General features: G+C 39.4%; 4 protein-coding genes across 8 annotated transcripts; 2 read left to right on the top strand and 2 right to left on the bottom strand.

Annotated features, from left to right (window-relative positions):
• Positions 1 to 1339: 1339 nt before the first annotated feature.
• Positions 1340 to 6611, bottom strand: LOC117770874 (interleukin-8-like). Of its 3 annotated transcripts, XM_034600667.1 has the most exons (5): positions 6416 to 6602; positions 6134 to 6266; positions 5945 to 6028; positions 4379 to 4415; positions 4196 to 4321 (listed from the first exon to the last, which is right to left on the bottom strand). In XM_034600667.1, exons 1-4 carry the CDS (start codon positions 6465 to 6467, stop codon positions 4403 to 4405), a joined length of 282 nt encoding a protein of 93 aa, XP_034456558.1. In that variant the 5' UTR covers positions 6468 to 6602; the 3' UTR covers positions 4196 to 4321; positions 4379 to 4402. The 3 variants fall into 3 exon arrangements, with proteins under 3 accessions (XP_034456576.1, XP_034456567.1, XP_034456558.1); XM_034600685.1 differs by lacking the exons at positions 4196 to 4321; positions 4379 to 4415; positions 5945 to 6028; positions 6134 to 6266 and adding exons at positions 1340 to 1376; positions 1700 to 1783; positions 1901 to 2033 and having other exon boundaries at positions 6416 to 6611; XM_034600676.1 differs by lacking the exons at positions 4196 to 4321; positions 4379 to 4415 and adding an exon at positions 1349 to 1376.
• On the top strand, positions 3340 to 3996 carry LOC117770885 (DNA-directed RNA polymerase I subunit RPA49-like). Its single transcript, XM_034600700.1, has 2 exons — positions 3340 to 3492; positions 3741 to 3996. Exons 1-2 carry the CDS (start codon positions 3386 to 3388, stop codon positions 3904 to 3906), a joined length of 273 nt encoding a protein of 90 aa, XP_034456591.1. The 5' UTR covers positions 3340 to 3385; the 3' UTR covers positions 3907 to 3996.
• Positions 6612 to 9249: 2638 nt separating the features above from the next.
• Positions 9250 to 10799, bottom strand: LOC117770862 (interleukin-8-like). Of its 2 annotated transcripts, none has more exons than XM_034600645.1 (5): positions 10631 to 10799; positions 10328 to 10460; positions 10139 to 10222; positions 9496 to 9532; positions 9250 to 9440 (listed from the first exon to the last, which is right to left on the bottom strand). In XM_034600645.1, the coding sequence occupies exons 1-4, from the start codon at positions 10680 to 10682 to the stop codon at positions 9520 to 9522; spliced, it is 282 nt and encodes a 93-aa protein (XP_034456536.1). In that variant the 5' UTR covers positions 10683 to 10799; the 3' UTR covers positions 9250 to 9440; positions 9496 to 9519. The 2 variants fall into 2 exon arrangements, with proteins under 2 accessions (XP_034456536.1, XP_034456544.1); XM_034600653.1 differs by having other exon boundaries at positions 9250 to 9460; positions 9501 to 9532.
• A 5435-nt stretch (positions 10800 to 16234) lies between these two features.
• Positions 16235 to 17483, top strand: LOC117770850 (interleukin-8-like). Of its 2 annotated transcripts, none has more exons than XM_034600634.1 (4): positions 16235 to 16505; positions 16623 to 16755; positions 16876 to 16962; positions 17107 to 17483. In XM_034600634.1, the coding sequence occupies exons 1-4, from the start codon at positions 16439 to 16441 to the stop codon at positions 17114 to 17116; spliced, it is 297 nt and encodes a 98-aa protein (XP_034456525.1). In that variant the 5' UTR covers positions 16235 to 16438; the 3' UTR covers positions 17117 to 17483. The 2 variants fall into 2 exon arrangements, with proteins under 2 accessions (XP_034456525.1, XP_034456517.1); XM_034600626.1 differs by having other exon boundaries at positions 17104 to 17483.
• Positions 17484 to 17537: the final 54 nt, after the last annotated feature.

Raw genomic sequence — 17537 nt, 5'->3', positions numbered from 1 at the left:
GGCAGTAATTCTCATTGCACAATAACATATCTGGGCAGAGCAATGTATTTCTGCTGTTGCTGGCTCTGGTCCTATAGACTTTCAGTGATTAAGTACAGCTGTGCAGCAGCTGGATCTTTTTGTTTGAGTCTGAAGGGGAAAGATGGATAAAGATACAAGGAAAACCTGTTTAGCTGTGGTGTAATGTTTAGATAAAATAATCCTTTATTCTGCAGTGGGGAAATTCACACACATTACAGCAGCAAGAAGGCATTCAAAAACAGACATCTGTAAAGTAATGATAAGTAGAATGCAATACTTATGAATGTGGGAAATATAAAAAAAATATAGAATATAAATGGAATTAGACCTACACCACATACACTAAAACAATATAATTTCAGTATTGTCAGCAGATAATGAATGTGGGCATTTAACAACCACTAGAACTGGATATAGTCCTGATGATGTGTACCTTTCTTTCCAAGAGGTGGCAATGTCCCTCCACTGAGAATTCAAAGTGACAAGACACAGTGGGACACAGCGCTCATACAGACAAACCTTTTGTAAAAATGCTTTATTTTAATAAAGAGACAAATTACACAGATCTTCTCTGACCCCAGGGGAATCTAACCTGAAAATGTCAGGTGTAATATCAAAGAAAATATCAAATTAAACATACGGTGGGTATACACATGTTTGTATTGCATATGCATGATTTCGAATGGGATCATTCAAAATGTCTAATTAATAAGTGCATACCTCTGCCAAGGCTAACACCCTATATCCTTCAATGTTAAATCATGTAAAAAAAGAAATATGGATCTGCTCCAGAAGCTCCTTGGCCCATGGTGCACCCTTTCACCAAGTTTCATTGAAATCAGTTCAGTAGTTTTTACATGATCCTACACATAACCACCTTGTCGAAGATAGCATAATAACGTTATGTTAAAGGTATAAATTCATACAAAGAATTCATTCAGTCTGTAAAAACGTCGTACAGCCTTCAAGTAGACCTTTCATGTTCCATATATCTCCTTTCCCCCTGATGTTAAGCATTAAAGAATAAGGAACAAATTGTATTAATATGTTTATATATTATTATTATTATTACAATTCTGTACATTTACTGATTCATACAAAAAATAAAAGATACAAAGAGAAAATACAAATATTGTAATTGCTTTTAAAAACAGCTCTTTGAAAGTGTGACGCTCTTCAGAACAAACCCTCGATTGTGTCCGCACTCGTTGTTGTGTTGATGATTTATAGGCACAACCGCTGCCACGTGAACCCTTCCTGCGATACAGAACAAGCTCTTTGTGCTTTATGTGTCCGCTTTAAGCTTCAGTGTAAATGAAAACGTGTCCCGGTCCGTTATTCTTCAAGGTGTGTGTCTGAAGAGAGAAAAACGACATGTGTTATAGGGCAGGCTATCTAACTTACACACACACACACACACACACTGAATATATGACAATATGACAGCTGGAGCACTATTTACATCCTGTTTGATCACAATAAATCAAAGAGTTTATTATTGTTTGATAATCAATGCATGACTTGAAATGGAATGAGATAGATTGTAACTAGAATTTCAAAAAACTTTCTCCAATTTTTCCACTGTGTTAAGTGAAAGGTTTAGCTGCCGTCTCTGGTTTTCAACACTTATGCTAATCTTTTCAAACATTCAGTGAAAATGGAGTGAAGCTACACTTACTGATCCAATCTCCGGAGCACTCTTTGGACCCACAGAGCTTCAGGGTCCAGACAGATCTCTCCCCCATCTTTTTTAAGAGTGGCACTGCAGGACCAAATAAGATGATGAGGTAATATTACAGCACAACCATACAGACACAGGTAAATCACCTCAGACGTCTGCTGTGAAGGAAAAATGCACACTTTTGGTCCTGGTGCTTACATAATCTCAATTTCTGGGCAGTGAGATCTGGCAGGGATCACCTCCACCCTTTCTAGCCAACGTCCGATGGGCTTACTCTCCTTGTTGATGCACTGACATCGCAGAGGCACTCCTTGACCCCCCTGACTGGTACCTGAGGTGGTGAGAGGTCAGAGAAACATTGATTTCTGGATGCATGTCACAAAAATGCTGCTGGCAGCAATAAGTAAAGTAAGGCATCACATGTACCCTTGCAAGAAACTCCTCTTCTTATATTTGGTCAGTGGTTGACAGATTACTTACCCTCAGGAATGGCCAGAATAACCAGGAGTGCCACAGTTGTAAAGAAAGACATATCTGCTCTGAAGCTGGAGTCTGAGACACAATCTGATCTTTGCAGTGTTCGTCAGTCGTACAAAGCTCAGCCTCTCGCAACACGGTCCTTAACTGGGAAGGAGGTCTGCTTTTTAAACCCTTCTCCTCCTTTATCATGTCCCTCCCTTAACGTTTACATCAACACTAAACTTGCTAATGAAGAACTGATCTTGTCATCCCAAGGCAGGCAGTTCCCCAATTTTTTGTCCAAAAATCTGTTTCTGATCAAAGTTGACACAGCAATCATGCACATTTGATAGATAGCAGAGAATTACCATGGAATAAGGAAATCTCGAGTGTGTACTTGTATTTAAAATAACATATCTCCCCAGTCAGGGACATACTATTTGTTATTTATTTTTCCTACATGCCTTGCAACATCGCTGACAATTTTCACTTCTCCTCTCTTTCAAAGAATTTGGATACTTTTCTTGGTGTCTGTTATTGGATATAATCCAACATAAAAGAACAGGAATAACATTTCAACTTGTTATTCACATCAGTCTAAATATGTGCTGTATAAAACTAAAGATTGTACTTCACCCAAATAAAAGACATGACTCATCAATACATGTTACTGACTTCACCTCTTCCTCGGAAGTCCTTGTGCTGATCCAGGATGATAATATGCCTATACCAACATGTACTATTATTCCTGGTAGTACTGCTATCATTACAATTATTATTGCTGCTCCCTTCATCTCTGTCAGACCTTTTCCTTTGTATAGATACTTTAAACATAGTTATACAACTCCATTTATGCTGAACACTGTCCCTTCTCAAGAACGTTGTTCATATTGGTTTTGTTAATTTGCTCTGTCAACCTGGACAATCTCCTGCTGAGTTCTTCATATGTGAAAGCAAATATCGAGACCTAATTCTCTTTTTCCAGAGTTCATGTTCATGAGAATTTGTAAAGCCATATGACACCCTCTATCCTTAGACCCTTAATGTGGATGAAAAAGAGGAATCCATTATAAGCAAGTTATTATAAGGTGTACAGAGGACTAATTCATGTATATAATTTAATATATAATTCATTGTTGCACACATTTTTGATTTGACTCCTCTGTCTTTAATACAAACACATGACTTTCACCTTTTAGGGTCCTGAACATTGTGTCAACATCAATGCGAGCCAAAATAGCAGCGTACTCTCTGGCCCTGCTGCTGCACATGGGTCACATGACAGCTGACCTCACATTACTGCACCGCGACCTAGGAATCACTGAGGCCAGGTAAGAAGCAAATACCCCGTCGGGAACTTCTGTATGTGATATGTTTTGTTTTAAATGTGTGAAGTATTGTCTTGTTATTGGCTTCACATGTAGTAACTTAATGTTAGTGTTTAGACACTGAAGGAAGATTATGGACCTCCCAATCTTTCTGCTTGGAGTCAAAAGCACATGCTCCATAGTGTTTCTGGCTGTCTATGAGGTGCTATAGAGGATTTGTGCAGGTATACCTGATTCATATTTTCCTGTAGGATGATTGAAGTTGCGAAGTCAATGGGACTGACCCTAGTTAGACCGGCCCGGGGGAAGACTGACAAGGCTGGACTGCAAGGCGAACACAAGCAGGCGACCCTTCTTCTACCTCTGATCAAATATGAACAGTTCATGGAGAGACGGAAACGCAAGAAAATGCACTGAAGACAGTAACAAGAGAGGACAAAGAACTGGATCAAGAGAGAACTGTTTTATTGATGCATTTGGTAGACAAATAAAATGCTGAACTTTTGAGTTATACGTGTCGTTTTTAGTTAATATTTACTGTGCATGATACAAAAAAGCAGCAGAGTATTGAGCTGAAAACAAATTCTAGATGACAAACATCTGAGACAGATAAAACAGAGGCACATTTGTAGACATCACATATTGCACATTGAACAGAATTGTCCTTCTGTAACTTGCTACATACAAAGAGAAAATACAAATATTGTAATTGCTTTTAAAAACAGCTCTTTGAAAGTGTGACGCTCTTCAGAATAAAGCCTCGTTTGTGTCCGCACTCGTTGTTGTGTTGATGATTTATAGGCACAACCGCTGCCACGTGAACCCTTCCTGCGATACAGAACAAGCTCTTTGTGCTTTATGTGTCCGCTTTAAGCTTCAGTGCAAATGAAAACGTGTCCCGGTCCGTTATTCTTCAAGGTGTTCGTCTGAAGAGAGAAGAACGACATGTGTTATAGGGCAGGCTATCTAACTTACACACACACTGAATATTACATTACATTACATTACATTTCATATAGCTGACGCTTTTATCCAAAGCGACTTACAATAAGTGCATTCAACCATGAGGGTACAAACCCAGAACAACAAGAATAGAGAAGGTACAATTTCTTCAAAAAAGCAAAACTACAAAGTGCTATAAGTAAGTGCCATTTTAAGTGCTACTAAATTGTTAGTTTTAAAAATGTTATTCAAGGTATGGTCGGAAGAGGTGTGTTTTTAGTTTGCGGCGGAAGATGTGTAGACTTTCTGCTGTCTTGATGTCATTGGGGAGCTCGTTCCACCATTTAGGAGCCAGGACAGCAAACAGTCGTGATTTTGATGAGTGTTTAGCTCGCAGTGAAGGAGCAACAAGTCGATTGGCCGAAGCAGAGCGGAGTGAACGGGCTGGGGTGTAACGTTTGACCATGTCCTGGATGTAGACTGGACCCGATCCGTTCGCAGCACGGTACGCAAGTACTAATGTTTTGAAACGGATGCGGGCAGCCACCGGTAACCAGTGAAGGGAGCGGAGGAGCGGAGTAGTGTGAGTGAATTTAGGTTAAAGACAAGTCGAGCTGCTGCATTCTGGATGAGCTGCAGAGGTCGGATGGCACTAGCAGGTAGACCTGCCAGGAGGGAGTTACAATAGTCTATGCGTGAGATGACCAGGGCCTGGACCAGAACCTGCGCCGCCTTCTGAGTGAGAAGGGGGCGTATTCTCCTGATGTTGTACAGCATGAATCGACAGGAACGTGTTGTTGCAGTAATGTTGGCAGTCAGGGAGAGTTGGCTGTCGAGTGTCACACCCAGGTTCCCAGCAGTCTGGGTGGGGCTTAACACGGAGTTGTCAAAGTTAATAGTCAGGTTGTGGGCGGGAGAGCCTTTCCCTGGAAGGTAAAGTAGTTCAGTCTTGTCAAGGTGTATATATGACAATATATATGACAATATGACAGCTGGAGCACTATTTACATCCTGTTTGATCACAATAAATCAAAGAGTTTATTATTTAGTTTGATAATCAATGCATGACTTGAAATGGAATGAGATAGATTGTAACTAGAATTTCAAAAAACTTTCTCCAATTTTTCCACTGTGTTAAGTGAAAGGTTTAGCTGCCGTCTCTGGGTTTCAACATTTGCCTCACCCCTGGTCTTTAGCCAGTTCATTCATAAGTCTTTACTATTAACCAGCTGTAATCCTGGAGAGTTTTATGGGTAGCGATGGGAAACTTCTTCTGCAAGCTTTCATATCTTTCCCTGATCTGTGACTAAGTATGAAAGCACAGTGAATCATATTTTTTATGCCGCTGCCATAAAGTAATCAGAGATGTTTTTCAATCAACACAAAGGTAAGGAAATGCCCTTCAATAGAAAGACATGCATGCACTTGTTTATCCTGAGGAGTTCAAATAAAGCCTGATTCGTGTGCTAATCTTTTCAAACATTCAGTGAAAATGGAGTGAAGCTACACTTACTGATCCAATCTCCGGAGCACTCTTTGGACCCACGGAGCTTCAGGGTCCAGACAGATCTCTCCCCCATCTTTTTTAAGAGTGGCACTGCAGGACCAAATAAGATGATGAGGTAATATTACAGCACAACCATACAGACACAGGTAATCACCTCAGACGTCTGCTGTGAAGGAAAAATGCACACTTGCTTACATAATCTCAATTTCTGGGCAGTGAGAGCTGGCAGGGATCACCTCCACCCTTTCTAGCAAACGTCCGATGGGCTTTCTCTCCTTGTTGATGCACTGACATCGCAGAGGCACTCCTTGACCCCCCTGACTGGTACCTGAGGTGGTGAGAGGTCAGAGAAACATTGATTTCTGGATGCATGTCACAAAAATGCTGCCGGCAGCATTAAGTAAAGTAAGGCATCACATGTACCCTTGCAAGAAACTCCTCTTCTTATATTTGGTCAGTGGTTGACAGATTACTTACCCTCAGGAATGGCCAGAAAAACCAGGAGTGCCACAGTTGTAAAGAAAGACATATCTGCTCTGAAGCTGGAGTCTGAGACACAATCTGATCTTTGCAGTGTTCGTCAGTCGTACAAAGCTCAGCCTCTCGCAACACGGTCCTTAACTGGGAAGGAGGTCTGCTTTTTAAACCCTTCTCCTCCTTTATCATGTCCCTCCCTTAACGTTTACATCAACACTAAACTTGCTAATGAAGAACTGATCTTGTGATCCCAAGGCAGGCAGTTCCCAATTTTTTGTCCAAAAATCTGTTTCCGATCAAAGTTGACACAGCAGTCATGCACATTTGATAAGATAGCAGAGAATTACCATGGAATAAGGAAATCTCGAGTGTGTACTTGTAGGGTGTACTGACTTCACCTCTTCCTCGGAGTCTTTGTGCTGATCCAGGATGATAATATGCCTATACCAACATGTACTATTATTCCTGGTAGTACTGCTATCATTACAATTGTTATTGCTGCTCCCTTCATCTCTGTCAGACCTTTTCCTTTGTATAGATACTTTAAACATTGTGATACAACTCCATTTATGCTGAACACTGTCCCTTCTCAAGAACGTTGTTCATATTGGTTTTGTTAATTTGCTCTGTCAAGATCCAGACCCAGATTCCAGGGGAAAAAGGTGAAAATGTTGAAAAATATTCTATTTTGCAATGAAAGTCAAACATTACTTGACCCCCCCACTGATTTCCTGAGTTCTTCTCTGTCGTAAACCACATCCTTGCAGCAAGTTTGGTTGAAATCTGTTGATTTTGTGTAATCTTGCTTACAAACAAACAAATTCTAAAATAGAAGGACAGGGGTGAAAACATAATTCTCAGCGGAAGTAATATGTTTAATATTCTGCATATCTGACGCTGTAGTATGGGGTTAGGTTGTGACAAGCAGGTGAGCTTGTCCCAGCATGAGCTTCAACGTCACAGTTTTACACACACGCGGGATACAAACTCCTGCAAGGCCACCCAGCCTCAGACAGGTACCCTCACTCAAAGTGTGAAGTAGGAAAAAAGCTGTCAGTCCTTAATTCTTTGTAATTTTTTATTCTATTTTTTGAATTGGAAGATAAAGATTGCTTAAAAAATTTTACTGGAGATTTTCACCCTTAAATATAATATGTGCTGACATTTTTTCAAGTAAATTTTGTATCTAATGTTGAAAATATTGAAATGAACTACATTTCATTTTACAGTATATCCAGACGTTTTCTGAGTAATATTTACATATTATTTGATCTACCTTACAGCACTATTTAACTATGGACTTGTTGCATTCTTAATATGAGCTACCTTTGTCAATACGATTGTTTTTATGTTAGACTTCTATAAAACATGAAATAACAGATGTTTTTACAGAACAGCACCTTTTATTCCCCCTCCGACATTACAAAATATCTAAGTCAGTGCTAGCAACAGTACTTCAGACTGTTATTTTAAACTTTGAGTCAGACTAAATCATTTTCAAATAGGTCATTTGACCTTTTTGATGCATTGTATCTCTTAAACAGGTAGATACCATTATTAAATGTGTAATTCAGCTGACCTGCAATGCATATTTTGGGAGGAACATATGATTTTACACTTCTGTGTTTGTTTTGGTCTTTGGCTTATTTTGATGATTTCAGGTTTTCATTGTATAAACAGAGAAAAAAGCCAGAACATTGATCAAGTAGACCAGTGAATGATTTTATAAATCTGTTTAAAGTGTATGAGGATCATATTCTCATAGGAATGTTGTGTTGTGTATAAGAAAAATGTTGTGGTTGATAATTAGTGCAAGATGGACTGATGATCCTACTATGATTGAATCTACATCGCCAAGTGTATGTGCTACTAACCGCTCCATGGTGGTGATGACCCTCTACCGGTGTAATGCACATGGGTTGAAGACTCTACAAGATGTTAATTATGATGATGGTTAATGTCATTAAGTTTTTTATTTTGATTGAAGTTGTTAAATCGAATACGTTTATTCAATTATTTTCGAAGACACTGTCTCCTCCCCATGAGGCGTAGTGCAGCTGTCTGTCGTGTTCGGGGAGTGCGAGAGCAGGGCCAAGGTCAAAGGCTTCACTCCCCAGACAACATAGATATGAGAAGAGAGTCCCCACACTGACTTGGATATTTGGTGCTATACAAATAGAACTGAATTGAATAATATTTTTTGGAATGTAATTTTGATAATGATTTTGTGTAAATTGATTTCCTCCCATGCTTGGTCTTTACTCACGAAAATGGCTTTCTTCCACAAAAACAGCAATTGCTTTCTTATCACCATGTTAATGATGTTCTAGATTGAATCTTTGTGAATTTCTGGGTCTGATGTTTATTATGGTGTTTCCTATTTATTTTTGTGATCATTGTATCATCAAAAGGGAGGAGTGTATGGAAAATTATACCAGTATCCCACACTTTATTATCTCTACTTATGCAAACTATTTCTGCTTCTGTAAGTGCCAAGATGACAAATCTGAGACTGTGCTCGTCTCCCCCACCAAGACCTCAAAGAGGCCTTCAGCCTGTGTCTGTGTCTAGTCTTGGGATTTTACTATTCACTCCGTTCACACACACACACACACACACACACACACACACACACACACACACACACACACACACACACACACACACACACACACACAGTTCAACTCTTCGCACACACACGTCTCTTCACTGCATCTGCATAAAAAGCACACTCCTGCAACTGTTTCTTTGTCATTCCCTCTGCAGAATGCTCTCTGCATGCTGTATGATTGTCTGACCTTCCTTGCAAGGAATAAAGTATACTTAAAACACTATTATTCTCAAATCTCTTTATTTCAGAAGTCTCACCAGGTCAAATTTCCATCACACAAGTATTTTAATTGCTTTTAAAAACAGCTCTTTGAAAGTGTGACACTTTATAGAACAAAGCCTTGTTTGTGTCCGCACTCGTTGTTGTGTTGATGATTTATAGGCACAACCGCTGCCACGTGAATCCTTCCTGCGATACAGAACAAGCTCTTTGTGCTTTATGTGTCTACTTTAATCTTCAGTGTAAATGAAAACGTGTCCCGGTCCGTTATTCTTCAAGGTGTGTGTCTGAAGAGAGAAGAACGACATGTGTTATAGGGCAGGCTATCTAACTTACACACACACACACACACTGAATATATGACAATATGACAGCTGGAGCACTATTTACATCCTGTTTGATCACAATAAATCAAAGAGTTTATTATTGTTTGATAATCAATGCATGACTTGAAATGGAATGAGATAGATTGTAACTAGAATTTCAAAAAACTTTCTCCAATTTTTCCACTGTGTTAAGTGAAAGGTTTAGCTGCCGTCTCTGGTTTTCAACACTTGCCTCACCCCTGGTCTTTAGCCAGTTCATTCATAAGTCTTTACTATTAACCAGCTGCATTCCTGGAGAGTTTTATGGGTAGTGATGGGAAACTTCTTCTGCAAGCTTTCATATCTTTCCCTGATCTGTGACTAAGTATGAAAGCACAGTGAATAATATTTTTTATGCCGCTGCCATAAAATAATCAGAGATGTTTTTCAATCAACACAAAGGTAAGGAAATGCCCTTCAATAGAAAGACGTGCATGCACTTGTTTACCATGAGGAGTTCAAATAAAGCCTGATTCTTGTGCTGATCTTTTCAAACATTCAGTGAAAATGGAGTGAAGCTACACTTACTGATCCAATCTCCGGAGCACTCTTTGGACCCACGGAGCTTCAGGGTCCAGACAGATCTCTCCCCCATCTTTTTTAAGAGTGGCACTGCAGGACCAAATAAGATGATGAGGTAATATTACAGCACAACCATACAGACACAGGTAATCACCTCAGATGTCTGCTGTGAAGGAAAAATGCACACTTGCTTACATAATCTCAATTTCTGGGCAGTGAGAGCTGGCAGGGATCACCTCCACCCTTTCTAGCCAACGTCCGATGGGCTTACTCTCCTTGTTGATGCACCGACATTGCAGAGGCACTCCTTGATCCCCCTGACTGGTACCTGAGGTGGTGAGAGGTCAGAGAAACATATTGATTTCTGGATGCATGTCACAAAAATGTTGCTGTGCAGCAATAAGGTGCTGTGCAGCAATAAGTAAAGTAAGGCATCACATGTACCCTTGCAAGAAACTCCTCTTCTTATATTTGGTCAGTGGTTGACAGATTACTTACCCTCAGGAATGGCCAGAATAACCAGGAGTGCCACAGTTGTAAAGAAAGACATATCTGCTCTGAAGCTGGAGTCTGAGACACAATCTGATCTTTGCAGTGTTCGTCAGTCGTACAAAGCTCAGCCTCTCGCAACACGGTCCTTAACTGGGAAGGAGGTCTGCTTTTTAAACCCTTCTCCTCCTTTATCATGTCCCACCCTTAACTTTTACATCAACACTAAACTTGCTGATGAAGAACTGATCTTGTGATCCCAAGGCAGGCAGTTCCCCAATTTTTGTGCAAAAATCTGTTTCTAATCAAAGCTGACACAGCAGTGATGCAACTTCGATCAAATAGAAGAGAATTACCATGGAATTAGGAGATCTCTAGTCGGTAAGTGTATTTACAATCACATATCTCCCCATATAGAAACATACTCTTTTTTCAACTTGTTATTCACATCAGTCTAAATATGTGCTGTATAAAGCTAAAGATTGTACTTCACCCAAATAAAAGACATGACTTGACATGATCAATACATGTTACTGACTTCCCCTCTTCCTCGGAAGTCCTTGTGCTGATCCAGGATGGCAGCTGCGACCATTTTAAATCTTTACTATGTGAGGTTTTTTTTTATGAATCTTGTGACTATTTAAATTTATTTATTTGTATTGTGTTGTTTTGTTGTTGCTTATGTTTAATTGTATGTTGCTGATTATAAATGTTTCATGTTCTCAGGCTTCTCTTGGAGAAGAGATCTTGATCTCAATGTGAGTGCCTGATTAAATGAAGATTAAATAAATACATAATATGCCTATACCAACATGTACTATTATTCCTGGTAGTACTGCTATCATTACAATTGTTATTGCTGCTCCCTTCATCTCTGTCAGACCTTTTCCTTTGTATAGATACTTTAAACATTGTGATACAACTCCATTTATGCTGAACACTGTCCCTTCTCAAGAACGTTGTTCATATTGGTTTTGTTTATTTGCTCTCTCAAGATCCAGATCCAGACCCAGATTCCAGGAAAAAAGGGGAAAATACTCTATTTTGCAATGAAAGTCAAGCATTCCTTGCAGCAAGTTTGGTTGAAATCTGTTGATTTTGTGTAATCTTGCTTACAAACAAACAAATTCTAAAATAGAAGGACAGGGGTGAAAACATAATTCTCAGCGGAAGTAATATGTTTAATAGTCTGCATGTCTGACGCTGTAGTATGGGGTTAGGTTGTGACAAGCAGGTGAGCTTGTCCCAGCATGAGCTTCAACGTCACAGTTTTTAAACACACGAGGAATTTAAACTCCTGCGAGGCCACCCAGCCTCAGACAGGTACCCTCACTCAAAGTGTGAGGTAGGAAAAATTCCGTCAGTCCCCGACCCCCGGGTTGGTCATCTGTTTGTAAATCCCAAAACTCCCTCATGTATCCTGGAATCCCCTCAGGCCGATTGCATCCGAGAGTCCTGTTTGTTAAGTTGTCACTTCCTCATGTTGTTTATATTATCAACAGTCCAAGCAAAACTCAGTGTTTGCTATTGTGGAGCATGCTTATACTAAAGCAACAAAGCACTGCTCAAGCATTCCTCTCGGCTTAACTGTTAAGCACAAGGAAGGAAAGCAACAAGCAAAACAGGCTGATGACAGATCCATGATTCAGTCCTGATTTTCCCAGCTCCGGTTTTCATCTCAGTCTTTTGTGTTCAGTATCAGTGAGCAATGCTTTGCGAGCATTTGCCTGTGAGTGGTTTGTAAATCACACTTTTTGGATATGGCAGTGATAGTGAGTGTTACCTATTAGTAAGCCATTCAATACTGGGTAGCCTATCTGTAAATGTAAAGTAGACTTATTATACCACACAATACTATATATATACAATAGTATATATACCAGATGCTATGTTATGGAATGCTATGCAGTACCTTACTGCACTATAGGGTGTTATGGGGCCAAAATACTGAATTAAAACGACTGGGGAGCCCCCTGTTTTGTTGTCATTACAAAGCCACAGTTAGAGAAGTTGTAAAACCATATAAAGTATGTCTGTACAGATTCAAATGGGTCCCCACTTCCTCCCACTATCCATAAATGAAGCCAAAATATCCCAGACAGGATCTTGTGCATCTGGAGCTTATGTCTGCGCAATAGCGATCGGGCAAAGGAGCAGCACTATTGAGGTCCCACTGATTCATGCACTCGTCCAATCACGAGTCATTCTTAGCTGTCTATCAATTAAAACCAAAAAACCAAACCTATCTGGAGAAAGTTACAGTGTAGCCTATGTTAATGGTAATAGGGACAAGCAATCCAATATTTGCCCTAACTGCATTTGAGATTTGAGTCTTGGGTTTGACATACGTGTTATTTTTCTTCTCTGCAACGATGAAAGTTTTAACTCTGGTCAAGAGGAAGTTCTGGAATATCGAAACCTCGAAATGTCATCAAGATTTCACATGACAATGATACCTATTTCCTCTTTTGCGTGTGAAATCGTTCTTCAAAATTAAATCTTAGATATCTGTTACAATAATTAAAGTGTTCTTGATTTACCAGCTTTTTTGGTAGGTAAATAAAAACATCGCTACATCACCACAGGGTAAATCTGGGGGAAAACCAATGGTTAAAATTTATCATATGTTCCCTAATTTATTCTGGTCACATGCTGCTCATCATGTACATTTCCATTAATCTCACCTGATACATCAGCCTATTCACAAAAGGACCAAATATTAAGTTAAAAACTTTCCAGTGAGGTTGACCACATCCTCTATTGGACCAAATTTTTCTATTCCAGTCTTCAGTCTGACCAGAGATGACCACAAAAGGACTGTCATATCTTATATATAAACTACCTGTAATAATAATTAAAGTGTTCTTGATTTACCAGCTCTTTTGGTAGGTAAATAAAAACATCAAATGCCATCAATGCATTCCTCAGTATATTATTTATTTAAAAAAAACATGCTGATATTTTTATTGTTATTAATAATATATGAACACTCTGCTACATCCCCACAGGGTAAATCTGGGGGAAAACCAATGGTTAAAATGTATCATATGTTCCCTAATTTATTCTGGTCACATGCTGCTCATCATGTACATTTCCATTAATCTCACCTGATACATCAGCCTATTCACAAAAGGACCAAATATTAAGTTAAAAACTTTCCAGTGAGGTTGATCGCATCCTCTATTGGACCAAATTTTTCCATTCCAGTCTTCACTCTGACCAGAGATGAACACAAAAGGACTGTCATATCTTATATATAAGCTACCTGTTATAATAATTAAAGTGTTCTTGATTTACCATCCCTTTTTGGTATTTAAATAAAAAAAATCAAATGTCATAAAAGCACTTCTCAGTATATTTTCTATTTAAAAACTAATGTTATAATTATAATAATAATAATACTAATAATTATTATTATTAGTATCAATTGATCACATCCTCTATTTAACCAAATTTTCCATTCCAGTCTTCAGTCTTACCAGAGATGACCACTAGGACATATGTATGTATATGGGACATATAATTATAGATACATATTTGGTCATAACCTCCAGTCTATCTGAAATTTATTATGATTCCTGTTCAAGAAATAAGTTGCTAAAACTAAAACACTAGAATAGAATATTGTTATCCTCCTAATGGACATAATTGTGTCACCTGTCTATAACCTCTGAATCACCACATGCTGAAATGATGCTGCTACTGAAAAAACAATGTGTCCAAACCACAAAGTTGCCCCCCCGGGGGAAGGAGTTACCTCATACTTCCTTCTGCCTTGTGAGTGTTTCTGAAGTGACGTGACCGCTGCGGTCAGATGCGTGTTTGAGCTTGTTGAGATTGTGTCAGCTCGGCAGTGGAAGTCTTTTGGCAAATTTCCTGTGTCGGATTTGAAACAGATGAGCTGTAGAATTGCATGACCTATATGACTGTCATATTGCCTTTGCAAGAATTAAGTTTTAATCTATGATGCATTGATGTCAACATTTCCCCTTTCGAACTTTTCCTTATTTGGTTTAGGTCTTTAAGGATATGGTTCCGGTCACAGCTTACACTCAATTCGTCATTTACCATACACAATGGTTCCCTGTATGTTTCTATATGGTAACATTGATGTGTGTCACTGTGTCTCATGAGCTGCTTCCAGACATGCACCGAACTCTGGAGATCCTCCGCAGGTTCACTGGAGGACGTGTATGTGTGAACGCAAATGTCCGAGTGAGAACCTCCGGAGTTTCTGCAGACTTTTCCCGCCTGGCTCCCGAGTATTTAAGTCAGCAGAAAGTGGTGATAGGCAAGGACGCTGGGGTCGTTGTGCGGTAAACAAAAACACGTGATCACCGCAGCGGAATTAATAGTTTACATCCTGCCCCTGTCTGATTTGTTGCTGTTGTGAATGTGCCTGAGCAGAAAACCCGCCGCAGCTTTGTAAATAAGGCAAACTGCAGAGAAAGTGGAGATCCTCCGCAAGACATGTCTGAAAACAGCTTTATGGTAACATTTACATTTTACGGATTACAGTTTCAGAGGAAAGCTGCAACCAGCATCACCACAGGCCAAACCACACAGGCAGGTTAAGAGCTGACGCTGCTCTAGTATGAGTAATAATCAGTCCGTGGCAGAATTTAGGAGGGAATATGTGAATTATTCAGCAAAAGACGCAAACAAAGTAAAAAAGAACATATCAAATAGATCAATCTGGCTCTGATTGGCAGACAAGGATGAAATCACAGTATATAGCAATATTTTACCACCAATACCTGCAAGAATGTAGCTAGAGATGTGCTTGTGTGTTGCCTTTTGTGTGAGTGTGTCACCGCCTGTTCTTTCGAGAAATGCTAATTGCAGAGACCTGAGTTTAGGGCAGAGATTATATTAGGTGTTCATTTACTGTAAGTAGATTGTAGGCTTGTTTGGACAGGAGTTCACTCATATCAGACACCAGCTTTCTCTCCGTTTCTTCCTAAATACCTAAAGAATGTTTTACAAGGCCTTCGAAACATGTTTGTGCACATAAGACAGATGTGCGTGTTCTGTACATTCACATCAATCACCTTAATGATGCGGCAATTACGTAGCTCTTGTTGCTGTGACATAAAGGTGTGTGACATTATTGAATTTATACAGCAATACATATGTGGCAATGCACGCAGGGCAGTGTTTAGAAATTCACATTGTCTAAACAAGGTAGCTTTCAGAGTATGTGAGAGATTATTCACCTTCTTGAAAGTGAAATTTCAGGTGACAAAACCTGTGGATTGTAGAGCGATTCACTCACAGATTGTGACTACTTGTCTGTTATACTTCATGACACCTGTGAATCAGATGCCGGTTGGTCAATCTGTAATTCTTGGTGTCAGTAATGGTGCAATACTCCATTAACAAGCAATGTTAATGGTATTTCTCCCAAGCATGCTTCTCATGTCAGTCACTGTCTTTTTTATTCTTTTTTGTTTTTTTCAAATGATAAATCAGCATTAACATCAAATTACCCGTGAGCTCACATCATGCGGCGTAAATTCCCCCATCAACAATCCCAGCTTGCGCAACCTGCAGAAGGCTGGGAAATGACTCATTTGACCAGAGTCAGCTATATAAGGAGTGCACCTCAGCGCTAGATTCAAACAGCAGAGCAAGGAAGCAGCTGAACTGAAAGCAGAAAAGGAAAAGTAGAGGAGAAAATAAACTGAACTGAGGCAAAAGCTGGAAAAAAACTCTTAACTTTTCAACTTTTTACTGCACTGCACTCTTCGTTAGAGAGCTTTCTGAAGGACATTTTTTACATTTTAATACTCGAACAGAATTGTACTAAGGGCAAAAATGATGAGCAGCAGAGTCATCGTCGTTGCTGCAATGGTGCTCCTGGCCTCTCTGGCCATCAGTGAAGGTAAGACTATTTTGTTATTCACTAACTTTCTTGCCCTCTTTTTCTCAATGCATGTAGAGGTAGACCAGCAAACACTGTTGCATTTAGTGACCCTATGTGACTCCTTCCTCCTGACAGGGATGAGCCTGAGAAGCCTGGGAGTGGAGCTGCACTGCCGCTGCATCAAGACAGAGAGCAAACACATCGGCCGCTTCATTGAGAAGGTGGAAATCATCTCTGGCAACTCTCACTGCAAGGAAACTGAGATCATGTAAGACCTTATTTCAAAGCCTGCATTCCTTCTAGATATGATGCGATGATGTTGGTTGTTGTCATTTGCTTTTGGCACGAGTTGACTCATTCTAACTGAATCTCTTGTTTGGTGTTGCAGTGCCACTCTGAAGAATACCGGAGAGGAAGTGTGCCTTGACCCCAAGGCTCCCTGGGTGAAGAAAGTGGTCGACAGGATGATGTCAAAGTGAGTACAGTTTGTTCATGCTGTAAAAGGCCACTATTCTATATCATGATTTTATGATAACATGACAGAAAATGTCAAAGTCTCCACTTCTGAAATCACTGAGTATAATAATCATCCTTTTCTGTTTCTTTTCCCCTGCAGCAGAAGACGCTGAGCAGATGGCGAGTGATGGGTCATGGGTCGGAGCTGTTTGAAGACAACTGAACACGACCCCAATGTGTTAGTTTGATAGGATGATAAAAGTAAATTATACCAGGGGACTGCTCAATGTCCTGATCGCCTGTTGAAATGGACAGATTTTATCCAACAAGGTTATGTTTGTAACAAACATGCTATTTATTAACAAGCCTGTGCTTGTTTGAAGGGAATAATTTATTATTATTATTGTCTGTAAAAGTGTATTATCATTTTCTGTCTTTCATTTATATATTTTGCTTATTTATTGACATATTTATAAAAGAAATATCAATATGCTTGACTGTTATTGTATTCATTAAATAAAAAGGTTACTTGAAATTGAATGGAATTGCTTTGTTTTTTTCTTAAATTAACTGTAGTATTATTATGCAGCTATT

This window comes from Hippoglossus hippoglossus, chromosome 1 (assembly GCF_009819705.1).
Source record: "Hippoglossus hippoglossus isolate fHipHip1 chromosome 1, fHipHip1.pri, whole genome shotgun sequence".
In the NCBI taxonomy this organism is placed as follows: domain Eukaryota; kingdom Metazoa; phylum Chordata; class Actinopteri; order Pleuronectiformes; family Pleuronectidae; genus Hippoglossus; species Hippoglossus hippoglossus.
This window is presented reverse-complemented; position numbering and strand designations above follow the sequence as displayed.